General features: G+C 33.6%; 2 protein-coding genes across 2 annotated transcripts; one reads left to right on the top strand and one right to left on the bottom strand.

Annotated features, from left to right (window-relative positions):
• Nucleotides 1–451: 451 nt before the first annotated feature.
• Nucleotides 452–10,571, bottom strand: LOC107775484 (putative UDP-3-O-acylglucosamine N-acyltransferase 2, mitochondrial). The gene is made up of 11 exons (XM_016595219.2): nucleotides 10,173–10,571; nucleotides 9,352–9,601; nucleotides 5,021–5,097; nucleotides 4,803–4,852; nucleotides 3,775–3,839; nucleotides 3,601–3,652; nucleotides 3,462–3,532; nucleotides 3,228–3,294; nucleotides 2,040–2,111; nucleotides 1,888–1,940; nucleotides 452–752 (listed from the first exon to the last, which is right to left on the bottom strand). The coding sequence occupies exons 1-11, from the start codon at nucleotides 10,357–10,359 to the stop codon at nucleotides 731–733; spliced, it is 966 nt and encodes a 321-aa protein (XP_016450705.1). The 5' UTR covers nucleotides 10,360–10,571; the 3' UTR covers nucleotides 452–730.
• LOC107775485 (NDR1/HIN1-like protein 26) lies at nucleotides 455–1,881 on the top strand. The gene has a single exon (XM_016595220.2). The coding sequence runs from the start codon at nucleotides 455–457 to the stop codon at nucleotides 1,160–1,162; it is 708 nt and encodes a 235-aa protein (XP_016450706.1). The 3' UTR covers nucleotides 1,163–1,881.
• Nucleotides 10,572–14,658: the final 4,087 nt, after the last annotated feature.

The following is a 14,658-nucleotide window of genomic DNA, read 5'->3' as shown; positions in this document are numbered from 1 at the left end:
TTATCCAAAATACTTAAAAAAAAAAAGGAAAAAAAAGAAGAAGCTTCAAGCCGATAAGTCATACAACAACGATCCAGTGAAATCTCACTAGTGAGGTCTGAGGAGGGTAGTGTGTACGCGGACCTTACCCCTACCCCGAAAAAGTAGAGAGGCTGTTTCCGAAAGACCCTCGGCTCAATAAGTCATAGTGTTCAATAATTTTGAAAGAATTAAAGAGTTGAGAAGGAATAAATTTGTGGACAGAACAATGTATACTTTCCCCTGAATTCAAGAATCCAATACCAGTACTTTTCAAGGAGGTAGTATTATATACCAAGATGACATAACTAGTTCTTCTTGATTCTTTTCTTTCCTAAAAAGATCTCAACATCTCTTTAAACATTACTTTATGCTCAATCCACCAATTTTTCACAGTTTAAATTTGCATATATAATCATGTACTGTAAAACTGTTCATGATCAACCTCAATTCCATCCTCTTAAAAAAAATGCAGTCTAGGCCTGAATTACCCGTTTATGGCCGCGATGAAGATCGCCCTATAAGGCGACACCATAGTGCTAGTTATTATGCCCATTGGGTGAAAGAAAGTTTAACCACAAGAGTCTCAAAACTAGTATGTTCTATATTCTTAGGCCTTCTTGCAATTGTTGGACTCATCACATTCATTTTATGGCTAAGTCTTCGCCCTCATCGGCCACGAATTTTCCTCAATGACTTCTCTGTTCCAGCTTTAGGCCAAGGAGTTGGTGGACCTGAAAATGCACAAATAAACTTCGAAGTCACAGCAAGAAATTCTAATCAAGGTATTGGGGTTTATTATGATGCAAGTCAAGTGACAGTGTATTATCAAGAACAAAGTATTGGAGGTTACCAAGTGTTGACACCATTCTATCAACAGCCTAAGAACAGTACCATTTTTGCTAGTATGCTAAGTGGTTCATCATTGACAGTAACAGGGTCGCAATGGAAGCAAATGCAGAATGATCGAACGAGGGGGCCAGTGAGTTTTCGTGTTGAATTAACATCAACTATAAGATTTAAGATTTCGTCGTGGAACAGTAAACGTCATAGGATGCATGCTAATTGTCCTGTTGCAGTAGGACAAGATGGCATGATATTGCCTGCTTACATGGATAAGAGATGTCCAGTTTATTTTAACTGATTTAGGAAGCGGAGCATTCAATTCAAATCTTTTCCATTTGTTATCTTATTCTTATTGATTTTTCATTTTTCGGATTGTATTTTACTAATTGAACTGCATTATTTCTGAAGTAAAGAAACTCTATTGAACCAACTGATATATATGTTTCTTTAACAAAGTATGACAAATAGCAGTGGAAAATGTACTTTAGAATTGGCATGTAAACGACTGTAGAGTACAAAATCTTCAAAAACTCGAAGGAGAAGAATGCAGCAAGGGCTTAATTGGAAAGCTCGAATTGTATTTGTGTCGATTTTCTAGTTCATTCCTTTGATAATCTCAGCGATGTACTAAACAATCGCTAACGGCAATTAAGAATATGTCAGAAGATATCGACACATCCAAAACTGCCTAGTTATTTAACAGCGGCCATGAAGCACCAGGACTAATTTAAAGATATCACGTTAACCATCAAGACGGGCCTAATAGATGTTTTTATACATGATTTTGCTTTCAAAGGAGCATGCAATGTTTTAAAAGGTAAGTGGAACAACAATTTCATGTAATCATTTTTAAGCTATCCAAAAGAACACATGCTCAACATGCATAGGAGCAAAAGAATACAAGTGATATGAAAATAATAGTTCCGGAGATGCTTCACTATGTGCACATCAAATGGCATGCATAGCATACAAAAAATTGTTCAAAATCTTGAGTTTATGATTGGATTCAAGCAGAATACTCACTTCAAGGATTGACGATGAATAGCAATTTGTCTTCGCCAATCACGTATAGGAATCTGCATTTAGCCACAAGTATTATCAAACAATTGTAAAAACAAGGTCAGACTTCTTTGGAAGAGACTAGATAACACCATGAACAACGGTAGAGTCCTTACAGCAGGAAAGCCACCATAATCTCCAGGCTCACTAATATCCTTGGTGACACAGCTATTAGCTGCTAACCTGACCTGTAGCATCAAATGCTATTATTTGGTAACAGTCTGTCAATAGAAGAATAACCACATAGGATGTGCACAATCAACAGAAGGAGCAGGCAGTATGCACAGAGAAATTTAATATCCTGATTCATATTAAGTTGAAGTACTTTATGGCTCACAGCATTCCTCGACGTCTTAGAGAAGCTTTAGAATTGGCCAATAGGATACTCCCTTCTCTACAAAGAGATTGTTTTGTTTTACTTTTCGGTTTCGCCCAAAAGGGTATCTGCTTTCCGTTAAAGGAACTTTTCCAATACATATATATTTTTTTTAATATATTATAGTACCTCAAAAGCTATATGGAGCCCACTTTTTATTCAAATTTCTCCTTTTACACTCAAAACTCCTACATCTCAAACCTATTGAAAAGTATCCTTTTATCCCATGTGGGGGGCACGTCAAACTAGGACACTAAAAGGTTAACAGGGAGCAAGAATGATGGTATTGGCAGTAGAAACATAGAGATCTATTGAAACAGAGAACATGCTACAAGGATTCCATAACCATCATAAAATGTAATAGCATTCTGATTCTCTTTTGAATATGTGCCATAACATTCTGAATCTGATATATGTTAGGAGGAAGTTGGAGGATAATAAGCAGCATTGTCAAGCAAACTAAAATAAGCAGTTGTATGGCTATAGAATTCTCCACCTGTGGTTTATTCCAACAATATCTCGTCTTTTATCCTATGATATCAGTTAGCTTAAGACCTAGGGAAAAGGTGGACAAACTTGAAGCAAGAGAACGGGTACACAAAGTGCAGCTTTATTTTTTATTATGAGAACCCTCTCATTCATGACATTTATGTATTCTTACCATGTCCATTAAGATCAAGACTAGGCAGTGAATAAACATGATAATGTCAAGCTAAACAGTTTCATATAGAACTTATGATGCATAAAGTGATAACACACAATCTCTGCTTGCTTGGAAGTTAAGTGTTCTAGCATCTGCATCTGTTCCATGCAATATAATATCCAAAAACATGAGAAATCTACAAAACATAAATTACATTTATTGTATGGAGTAGTCGTTTCACATAGAATCCAAGGAACAAATCGCCAGTTAGATAGAAAATTATACCTTTGAGGCAATGTTTACATGATCACGGATCCCGACTCTTCCTCCGAATGTTACATAGTCACCTATACTAGGAAAGGAAAATTATGTAGATTAATCCAAGAAAAGAACAAATATATAATCTTGAAAGCTAAAAGTATACTGAACTAGAAAGTAAAATAAATTAGTGATCAAATCTAAATAGATGTTTTTTTAACTTCAATTATTTATCAAAGTGCAATAAGAAGGATAACATACGTCACTGAACCAGCAACCCCGACTTGTCCACATATGATGCAGCTTCTCCCAATTACTACATTGTGACCTATCTGTATTATAGATCATAAGAACCGTCTTGATCCAAGATTTTCTCCAAAATTTAGAAGTAGAAAAGTACCTGAACTAAATTATCTATCTTTGTATGTTCTCCAACTACTGTATCCCTCCAACTGCATAGCCCCCGAGTGATGAGGCATTTATGTTTAAGCTCAGAAACATTAGGGCAGGGGATTTAATTTGGAAAGACTTGAGACAACCACAATGAAGAATTCAAAAAGAGCATTTATTTCACCTGCCCCTATCGATACACGTGTTTGCACCTATTTCTACATGGTTTTCTATTCTCACATTCAGGGTCTGCAGATGAGATAAAAGAAAAAAATTAATAGTCTTGGAAGATTACAAAGAGTCGTAGCTCATAAGATATCAAGTATATGAAAAAGAATCCAGGATAAGTTTATATAGTTGATCTGCTATCAACCTTTCTTTCATTTTAAAATTTTTGGTAGGTAGTTGATCTGGTATCAACCAATGAAAAACATATCAAGGACTAACAATTTTTAGCTCAAGTACGGTCAGCCCTGATTCATTCAGAGAACAGTCAAGCTTGAGCATAAGTCAAAGTTATACTCAAGTGCTTACTGGGCTTCAGCGCGAACAATGAGATATTAACATAAATGATCATGGACCAAACTCAAGGATATTTTTTTTCTGATCAACAAATCAAGCCCCATATAGCATGGTATTATATCTAAATCAGAAATCCCTCATGTCAGCTTTTAATTTTTAAAGGACCAAAATACCAAAATAAGAAAGGACATCATACAAGTAATATGAACATATAAATGTTGAGCAGAGGTGAAGTGACGGGCTAAGAAACTAATAAGGTTAACATCAACCACAAATGTTGACACTTTGTGTGTCAAATATCGTTCTAAAATGTAACACCAAATAAAAAAACAATGAAGAATAATCAAATTGGTTTTGTCTAAATTCTAATATTAAATATCTATTGCACACCTTTTCACTACACACAAGAACGATCAACAGACTTAACTATAGGACTCTAACGATTACTAGAATTACTCAAATTCTAGCTCACTTCACTGAGGAGCTCATTTGGTAGCTCTCCACACTTACTTTTTCTTTGCTTATTTACTCTTGGTCACTTGCATTTAAGACCCTAAAAACTTTAGGGGTCTTGAATTAGCCACAAGCACAAAGAATTAAAAACACATTTTTGGTTCATGTAAAAGACATGATATCAAGGATCACAGGTAACAATTTTATCTCTTAGAGAAATAGTAGTATTTGACGAACTTGAGGCTTTTTCACCATGTTTCCTTGCTCATCTACGAAAAATCCAAAACCTGTAACAAGAAAAGAACTTTTTATTTAGAATCTAACACTAGCAGTAATATGTAAATTAAAAGCAGGTCTGCGACAGGTAGACCGAAATATGTACCAGAAAAGAGAATAGTCTTGGATTTCTTTTTAATGAACTGAAAAGGAAAATTCCACATTAGATTCAGCCTTACCATCTTGACCAATGCAGACTCCGCTGTGGATAACACAAAAGTCGCCAACCATGCAATTAGCCAATGCAACATTGTAGCTGAAGATAATTTGTGCATAATTCATAGACCAAAAGTCACTTGTAAGAAATGGTGCAAAATAGAATTCAGGCCACAAAACCAGATGCATTGAGACACTTCCTACAGCTAAGAAAGTAAACGGATCATCTTGCTTTTTCATAGCTTTTTTATCTTAAGTTTACTCCCCCTCTACTGTATCCCATCCACCTTTTTTTCAATTCTAAACAGTTGGATTTCCTTCTTTAGGAGACTCCAGCACAGAACTAAGACATCCTAACTAATCGAGAAAAGGCTTAAGCATAGATAATTGATAATTTTTTAATATAATCATGAAAGAAAGGCTGGCGAGATTTTGCTCGGAAGAACGATATTATTTTGCCAACTGAAACCAAATAACAACTATCTTTTTAACTATACCTCAGCTCTATTTATTAGGCTGGGCCTATTTCAACTCAATATTTAGAACGCAGTCTTCTAGCTACCTACTAGAGATATCCCATCAAAATGAGGCCAAATACAATGTTGTTAAAGGCTCTTAAAGGTCCATCAACCTTGAAGTTTGATTACTTAATTTGCGCTTTGCGTATGCGTCAAGGTGCTAGGCCTGTGAACCTTCTGGTGAATTGCGTATAGGTGTTCATAACATGCAGCGGAAGACAATAACAATCCTAGGCAGATCTTTTCGTGTTTAAAAGTTATTTACATGTCAAAGATCGGATCTAAGACGTACCTGGTGAAGAGAGTCTCGTTTCAAAATTCTTTGATAGCGCGAAGAATCTATGCGTATTCACACCAACACCGATCTTTGCTATTAACTCTTTGATCAATGAAACCCGCAAACAAATTGAATAAAATTGTATGCTACAATTTTTTTTAAAACCTTTCAGCGTAGCAGTAACATGACAAGAAAAATAATCTTTCTTGTGAAGAACGTCTCTCTCGGCTTTGGCCTTTTCTCGGGAAAACTATTTTTCACTGCTTCTATTTGGAAGATATATATATTATCAACCATAGACTGCTTTCCTTTTAGGTTAAGGAAAAACCAATGGTGGTGGCTTCACGTGGCTAAGTCCAAAGTTTTCAAAACTTGGACTTTGCACAATTTTCTATTGAAAATTCAAATCCCATTCCTAATAGGAATTAGATTGCCGACAAGTCCCTAGCACTTTACACGTGAAAATAATTGCAAGCAAAAATTCTCCTATTGTGGAAAATGAATCCCATTCTAAATGGGATTATGGTCGCCGTGTCCTTTATGGACTTTCCAATCCAATTTCAGTTGGATTTGGGAGAAATTCAAAAATAGCCAGATCTACAAGTGTCGTTCAAAAATAGCCCAGTTTCAAAAGTAATCGAAATTTAGCCATTTTTCATGTAAAAATAAATCTGAACGAAAACACTGTTCAAAATACTCCAGCATAATATACTGGAGTTCCAGTATAATATACCGATCCAGCATAATATACTGATGTTTGGTGCACCGGTGCTCCAGTCTATAGTATATTATACTGGAGCCAGCAAAGTATACCGGTCCAGCATAATATGCTGGAAGTTCATACACAGGTGCACCGAACTCCAGTATATTATGCTGGACCGGTCTCTGTTGCAGCAAAATAGTGGCTATTTTTCATTGACTTGGTAAACACTGTCTATTTTTGAATGACCAGTCCGAAAACTGGCTAGACCGTGCTATTTTTACGTTGGATTTCACGTTTTTATGGAATTTCATGTGACTAATCCAACTCAAAATTGGATTTCATTAACAAGTCTTCTGTTAATATTTTATATCCCATTAGATTAAGGACAAAACTCACCAACCGTGAAGACCAATTCTATAATTGGATTTTTCCATAATATTCTAATGGAAAAATACAATTTCATTCCATATTGGTGGTTGCGTCCTTTATGGACTTTGACATGAATCCAATTTCAAATTAGATTTCACTAATTAGTCTCATTAAAAAAACGTGTAACCAATTTCTTATGGGATTACTAGTGTCGTAGCTAGTTATTTGTGGACTTTGAATTAGTTTCTTTATTAATATTTAATATATATTTCATATAAAAATAAATATTAATTATAAGACATAAACATCATGTTGGAGATAACCATTCACATATAAATTATCGCCATAATAAATAGAGCAAATACCATTGCTTATAATAATGCGAAAACCACATTTGTCTAACATAGAAGCTGAAATTATATTCGAAACAAATTTAGGAACGTAATAACAAACACCCAACATAAGTACTTTGCCCGTAGGCATTATCAAAGAAATTGATCCTACAGTTACGACCGCAACTTTTGCACCATTTCCAACTTGTAGATTAATTTCTCCTTTCTTCAACCTTCTACTTATTTGGAACCCCTGCAACATATTGCAGATGGTATAACCACTGCCAATATCTTATACCCACAATGAAGCATCAGTAGTAGTTAAAGAAACTTTGAATTGGTACTTATAATTAATATTTATTTATATATTAAATATTAATAAGGAGATTAACTCAAAGTCCACAAATAACTACCTATGGCACTAGTAATCCTATAAGGAATGGGTTACACGCTTTTTTAATGAGACTAATTGGTGAAATCCAATTTGAAATTGGATTCACGTCAAAGTCCATAAAGGACGCAGCCACCAATATGGAATGGAATTGTATTTTTCCATTAGAATATTATGGAAAAATCCAATTATAGAATTGGTCTTCACGGTTGGTGAGTTTTGTCCTTAATATAAACAGAAGACTTGTTAATGAAATCCAGTTTTGAATTGGATTAGTAACATGAAATTCCATAATAACGTGAAATCCAATTGGAATTGGATTGGAAAGTCCATAAAGGACGCAACCACCATAATCCCATTTAGAATGAGATTCATTTTCCACAATAGGAAAAATTTTGCTTGCAATTATTTTCACGTGTAAAGTCGTAGGGACTTGTCGGCAATCTAATTCCCATTAGGAATGGGATTCGAATTTTCAATAGAAAATTGTGCAAAGTCCAAGTTTTGAAAACTTTGGACTTAGCCACGTGAAGCTACCACCATTGGTTTTTCCTTAACCTAAAAGGAAAGCAGTCTATGGTTGATAATATATATATCTTCCATATCATCCAAATAGAAGCAGTGAAAAATAGTTTTCCGGAAAAAGGCCAAAGCTGAGAGAGACATTCTTCACAAGAAAAATTATTTTTCTTGTCAATTTACTGCTACGATGAAAGGTTTTAAAAAAAAATTCAGCATCAATTTTATTCAATTTATTTGCGGGTTTCGTTGATCAAAGAGTTGATAGCAAAAATCGGTCTCAGTGTGGATACGCATAGAGCCTTCGAACTATCGAAGAATTTTGAAACGAGACTCTCTTCACCAGGTACGTCTTAGATCCGATCTTTGAATTTGACATGTAAATAACTTTTAAACACAAAAAGATCTGCCTAGGATTGTTATTGTCTTCCGCTGCGTGTTATGAACACCTATACGCAATCTAATAGTGGTATCAGAGCACAATAAATAACTTGTCAATTACTATGACGATCTCAGGTCAAAGGAAACTCTTACTTCATATTCTTCAAGAGGATATCCTATTGCAGTTTATAGTAATTCTAACCATTAGGAATTATCCAATGAGTCCGGACAATGATCATATCTCTATATGCATCATCTATCTCTGTAATTTAGTTAATGAAATCAACTAATCTTTATCCCATAAAGACGATCACATAAATATTGATCTAACCAGATTACTAATGTCTAGATTAATAATTTTAGATTAAATTATAAGAAACTTCACTCTCATTATCATGATCTCCATCATAATGTCAAGTCTCCAAATTTAATCAGGGACCTTATCAAGTTAATCAAACAATTAATAATAACTATGATAAAAGAATATCAGATGCTATATATTTTTATATCAAATAGCGTTCACAAAAATATGTTCAAATCATCAATCATGAGATTGGATCTAGGGCATATCTAATATTTTCCTAACACCTTCACCCATGGATTTTGTCTTTAAGGGCACTACAACATATATATAGCTTAATTATAGTTTTTCCATTCTTTTGTCCAAATACTATCGTTGTGGTTATACTTATATCTTCTTGCACTGTAATTATTTTTCTTATTTTTTCTTCATTGGCGCTTTTCTTCACTGAAATACACGTTTATTTGTACTTAAAGCTCCAATAGAATTTAGAGCTTTTTAGCGCTTTTCGTTTTTGACTACTCTGGCCAAAGAATTGTCTTCAACATAGACAAGATGTTTACCCTATTTTCGTTGATTGGCCTATAGTGACTGTAGGTCCAATGATTGCTCCGCAGCCAATGCGACACTCTGCACCCACGGCACATTCTGAATGTACTACAGCACCAATTTCCACAAAGGCCGAGGGATCAATGCTAGCCGTCTTGTGAAAAGTCCCACCACCATTGCCCCATCTGAGGTAATCTTGATGATCAACCTCACCATCATTCTGAAGTCTTGAATTCAAAGCACATTCGGGGTGCACTGTGGTACCTGATGGAACCTAGAAATAGTCATCTTGAAAGCAAAATAACCTTAAGTGATAAACCACCAAAGCAAACACAGAACACAACGTATCTTTCACGCTGCAAAAGAAACAGAACAAAAAGCAGTGTCAACATCTGATTTATAATCTAAATTTTCCACAACCAACACTAAAGGTGTCCTTGATATGGAATGTTTTATTTTAAAAAATCTATTTATCTGCCATCTTTCCCAGTTTATATGCCATATTTTATCTTTTAGTTTGTCCCAAAGAAATAACACTTTCCATTATTTAGAAATAATTTATATGGTTTGCTTAGCTTATAAGTATCAAAAGTCTGTCTTTTTTAAAAAATCCAATCAAAATATGCCACACAAAATAGAAGGGATAGAGTATGCATAAGAGCTTAAATATTTATCAAACTTAATTCTTAATTTATTTCTTGCCCAAACTCGTGAAAAAGAATAGACTCCACTGTAAAAACAAGTAACGCAGTCTAAGTGGCATTTTCACAAACACGTGAGCTACTTAAATGTTAAAGTAAAATGACATGCAGAAAATGATACCCGGCAAACTTACCCGGATCAGTAGAGTAATGCTTTGAAGCTCTTTGGCCTACAGAGAAACAATCAGAAGAAGTAGTTGCTGATGCAAGTCTTGGGGCTAACAAATTTTCAACCAACCTTGTGTGAGATTTGCTACGAACCAGTCCAGTTATAGAGGAAAGGGTACGAATGGAAGCTAATCTTTTAAGGCAAGACGCCATTATGTGAAGTAGCTGATTACTAGATCCAACGGCAAAACAAAGTTTGTAATAGTCAAAGCAGTCACAAATTTGCCATAACACTTGCTTATAGGCGTCTCGGCAACTATATGTTCCGAACAAGGTTATTTTGAAATTATAATTTCGAGATTAATAATCCTAGAATTTTAACCCACTATCCAACATGTGATCGAGATTTATATCAAGATTTTGCTACAAATTTATATCGGTTTTAGCTATTCCAAGAGGAAAAAAATAAAAAATATTCACATTTACAAGTGGTAATTGAAAAATATTCACAATTTCAAAAGTAATTAAAATTTAATCACTTTTTCATGTAAATATAAAATCTAAACAAAAACACCTTTAAAAATCCGAAAATATTCCAGCATAATATACTGAAGTTCGAATTTTTCTACATATGAGCTTCCGACATAATGTGCTTGAATTTTATAATATGCTGGAGTTCCAAAGTAGCGGGAAGTTTATATGCAGGAGTTCCATAATCTTCATATTATGCTCGAACTTTTTGAGTGCTGGAATTCCAACATAATATGCTGGAAGTTTCAACGTAAGAGCTCCATAATTCTGCATATTATGCTAGAACTTTCTGTGTTTCAACAAAACAGTGGCTATTTTTAATGACTTTACAAATACTGGCTATTTTTTTATTGTCAGTCCGAAAACTGGCTAACCCTTGCTATTTTCACGTACTAACACAATAACCAAATATTGGACAAATATAATGTCAAATTTTTTATCAAAATTAGTATCTTATTCTCGGTAACTAAACGACCCCATAAAGTTTGTGTATTACACCCTCAATCTCTCCATCTCGGTAACTTCGTGCTTAACAAATTCTTGTGTTCCCTAAGCACGAAGTTAATAAAAGAAGAAAAGAATTGTGAAACATGTGAAGTAAATAAGTTGTAGCTGTAAATCATCTCATTAAGTTAAATACAAAATTTAAAATTAAGTTATTTCAAAGATATAATTGTTTACTCTCAAAATCGGAATAATTGAATTTATATGCAATTTTAAGGATACGTGATCTATCTTGATAGAGATTGAGAAATTAGATTAATATTGAAATTTCAAAAATGTCTTAATTGATATCGGAACAAAATGATGAGATAATAAGAATTAGTAATAACCGTATATTGCTTTGGGATTCATGTTACAATGTGTCCAATGAATTATCAGACCCTCATTTATATAGTAGAGGAGTCCTACTAGAGATACTTTTCTATAAAAGGTAAAAATCTCTTGATTTGCTAATTGCCGGTTCCTTGTCGATATGCGTCGAGATTCCTGCCGTATTATCTACTAGGTCGCGGATATTTCGGTCTTTCGTTTGTTATTTCTGAGCTCGCTCGAGGCTAAGGTCGATACCGGACTCAACGTTCCTCGAAGGCAGATCTTCTGATCCCAGGTTGTAGCTCGGTGAGACTCGAGGTCAATCTCCAGTCCGTGGTCGCCACGTTCTAAGACAAATCTACCAAGTTGTAGTCGAGCTCGACTTCGATCGTATACAATAATTCTTTTTGAAACAAAGTAAAAAGAAAATTTAATCATATAAGTTGGGCCAGAGAGAAGTAGATGTTAATTCCATAATTTTTTTCCAGATAGACTTTTCTTTCAAAAGTATAAATAAAAAATACACATAACACTAATAAAGATTCTAAATTAAAATAAACAAACTTTGCTTAAAGAGAAACAGATAGTTATCTTTTTATCAAAGGAGGTTCATGTAATATTTGAAATTATGGCTTGAGGCACATATGACAAGTCTTTGTAAGACTAGTCCAAAGTTCAACCATAATATTTGACTTCAAGATTGTGACTTGGTAGAACTTATTTCATGAAAGACTTTTTCCAAACAATTTTTTTTGGTTTCTCATTCGGTGTTCGGTACCCGCATTAAATCACAATTATATCCGGATTTGCACCGCGTAGGGCCCCATTCGAGGGGAAGCGCTGTCTATCAAGGATTTTTTCATACCCTTGCATCATGGAAATTCCATAATATCCGCTCTATTTTTTTTCTTTTTTTTTTCCGGGTAATCTTAATGTATTTTGAACAATTAACTAGAGTAGTCGTCACATAACAAGAATACTTTAGAGGTGTTCATAAAAATCCGAAAACCAGTTCAAATTGAAAACAAAACCAAACCAAACCAACCAAAAAATCGATACTTTTTTGGTATGGTTTTGGTTTTGAATTTTAAAAATCGATCAAATTTGGTTTGGTTTTGATTTTGATTTTAATCAAAAAATAATTGAAAAAACCTGAACTAAAACGACTATAGAAGTAGTTATTTAATATTTATTATTACACCTACACATATGTATATTAGAAGTAGTTATTTAAAATTTATTGTTACACCTATACATATGTATATTTTTATACAAAATTTCTAAATTTTTATGGTACATGTTAATTGTTTGCATTTTTATTCTAGTTCTTTGCTATTATAATAATCTAGTTATTTGCATTTATATTCTAGTTTGATTGGTAGTTTTCTTTTGCTAAGTACAAGAATCTATTTTATCTTAAAAATAATCTATTTTTAATTGAGTCCTTAAAGTATTCATCACAATTTAATTCAATTATTATCAATATATCTTGGTATGATTGATTTATCATAGAGCAATTGGTTTGATAGTGTTACATTAAAAATGTAATCGCCGGAATATGTATTTTGTAGTGTATGTCCCATATTTTTAAAAAAATCAATAAATAATTGGAAAACAATCGAAAAACGACATAAATCGAATCGATAAAAAAATGACTTAATTGGTTTGGTTTAATTCTAATATTTGAAAAACCGACTTACTTGTTTTGATTTCTTTTTACGAAAAAAAAATCGATCCAAACTGAACGATGAACACCCCTGCCCATCACCAAATAACCAAATTTACTACTTATTCTCAAGTTTAGGTTTAACCCTAGCTGCATGAATTCATCTTTGACCTAAGCAGAGCCATTATTTAAAATTTACAAGTTCTGAATTCTAGTTATATTAAATTATTGTATTCTAAATTAATAATTAATATATATTTAAATATATTTTTATGACCAATACATGATATGAATTAAAGCTATTGTGATTGTGGACCAAGTGGGTCTTCACTCTGACAAAATTATAAGGAATTTTTACCTCCTATAGCAAAGGTTGATACTTTATTTATTTTAAATAAATACCATTTTAAAAAATTATATTCTATAGCTACTTTTTAATTTTTATAGCCAAATATCTATTTATGGTTACCTCCTACCCTTAAGTCATAAAATACTATTTGTATTATTTTTCTCTCTTATTCTTTCAGATTTTTGCCGCTTTCTTCTCCTATTTTTCTTCCTTGTTATTTCCTTGTACGGCACCAAAAACCTATAAGCTTTCTCCTTCTTCTTGCTTTCTACTTTTAGAAAATCAGAAAAAGCCCCAAATTCAAAAAATGGCATCTTTCGCAGAGGCACCACTGGGGAACGAAGCAGCAGGGGCAAAGATCTTCAAGACCAAGTGTGCTCCAAATTTTGAGAGTTTCGAGTCAGAATCGCGGCCCTCTTGACGAGACGACATTAGGGTTGTTCTTGAACAAAGACGACGAAGTTTGGGGCTGAGCAACTTGAAAGAGTTGAGGGTTTTTGCTTGACGGCGGATTCGCCGGAAATTAGGGTTTGTTCTTGAACAAAGACGACGGAGTTTGGGGCTGAGCAACTTGATTTTCTCTTAATATATTTCAATGTATTTTTCAACGTATCACGCTATATTTTCATGTAGTTTATTGGATTCATTGTCTTTTTTTTTTCATTGTAATTCAATATATCTCATTGTATTCCATGTATTTCATTGTATTCACTATCTTTTTTTCAATGTATCCCGATGTATTCTATGTATCTCATTGTATTCACTGTCTCTCTATATGCCATGAATGTATTCATATGTTTTTTTAATTAATATAATTTATGTATTCAGATGTATTATATAATTTTTTCTGAAGATTGCTATGTTTTTGGGGTATTTTTCGGTTGAGAATCTTTTTTATAACTGAAAATACAAAAATTGTGTGTTATAATTGAGTTTGTTGAGTTATATTAGGAGTCTATTATGTTAATTGATTCACGTTCCGTTTAAAAACAATGTAATCTCCTGTTTCACGCAGTGAATACAGTCGAATACAATAATCTGTCCAGCTATAATCCCATGTTTCACGCCATGAATACAGTCGAATACACTCGAATACAACAACTGATTAGCTAGACTTCCTGATTCACGCCTATTTTTGCTACTGTATTCA

The sequence above is a fragment of the Nicotiana tabacum genome, chromosome 21, assembly GCF_000715075.1.
Source record: "Nicotiana tabacum cultivar K326 chromosome 21, ASM71507v2, whole genome shotgun sequence".
Lineage (NCBI taxonomy): Eukaryota > Viridiplantae > Streptophyta > Magnoliopsida > Solanales > Solanaceae > Nicotiana > Nicotiana tabacum.
Note: the sequence above shows the minus strand (reverse complement) of the source record. Positions and strands in the feature narration are given on the sequence as shown.

Bases quoted from the DNA above. Each gene is read 5' to 3' on its own strand.
- LOC107775485 (XM_016595220.2), top strand. From the start codon at position 455: ATGATCAACCTCAATTCCATCCTCTTAAAAAAAATGCAGTCTAGGCCT.
- LOC107775484 (XM_016595219.2), bottom strand. From the start codon at position 10,359: ATGGCGTCTTGCCTTAAAAGATTAGCTTCCATTCGTACCCTTTCCTCT. The intron at 9,602-10,172 runs GTAAGTTTGCCG...AGGTTCCATCAG, and splicing joins GCATTACTCTACTGATCCGG to GTACCACAGTGCACCCCGAA. The intron at 2,112-3,227 runs GTATAATTTTCT...TTGATGCTACAG, and splicing joins ATGTAAACATTGCCTCAAAG to GTCAGGTTAGCAGCTAATAG.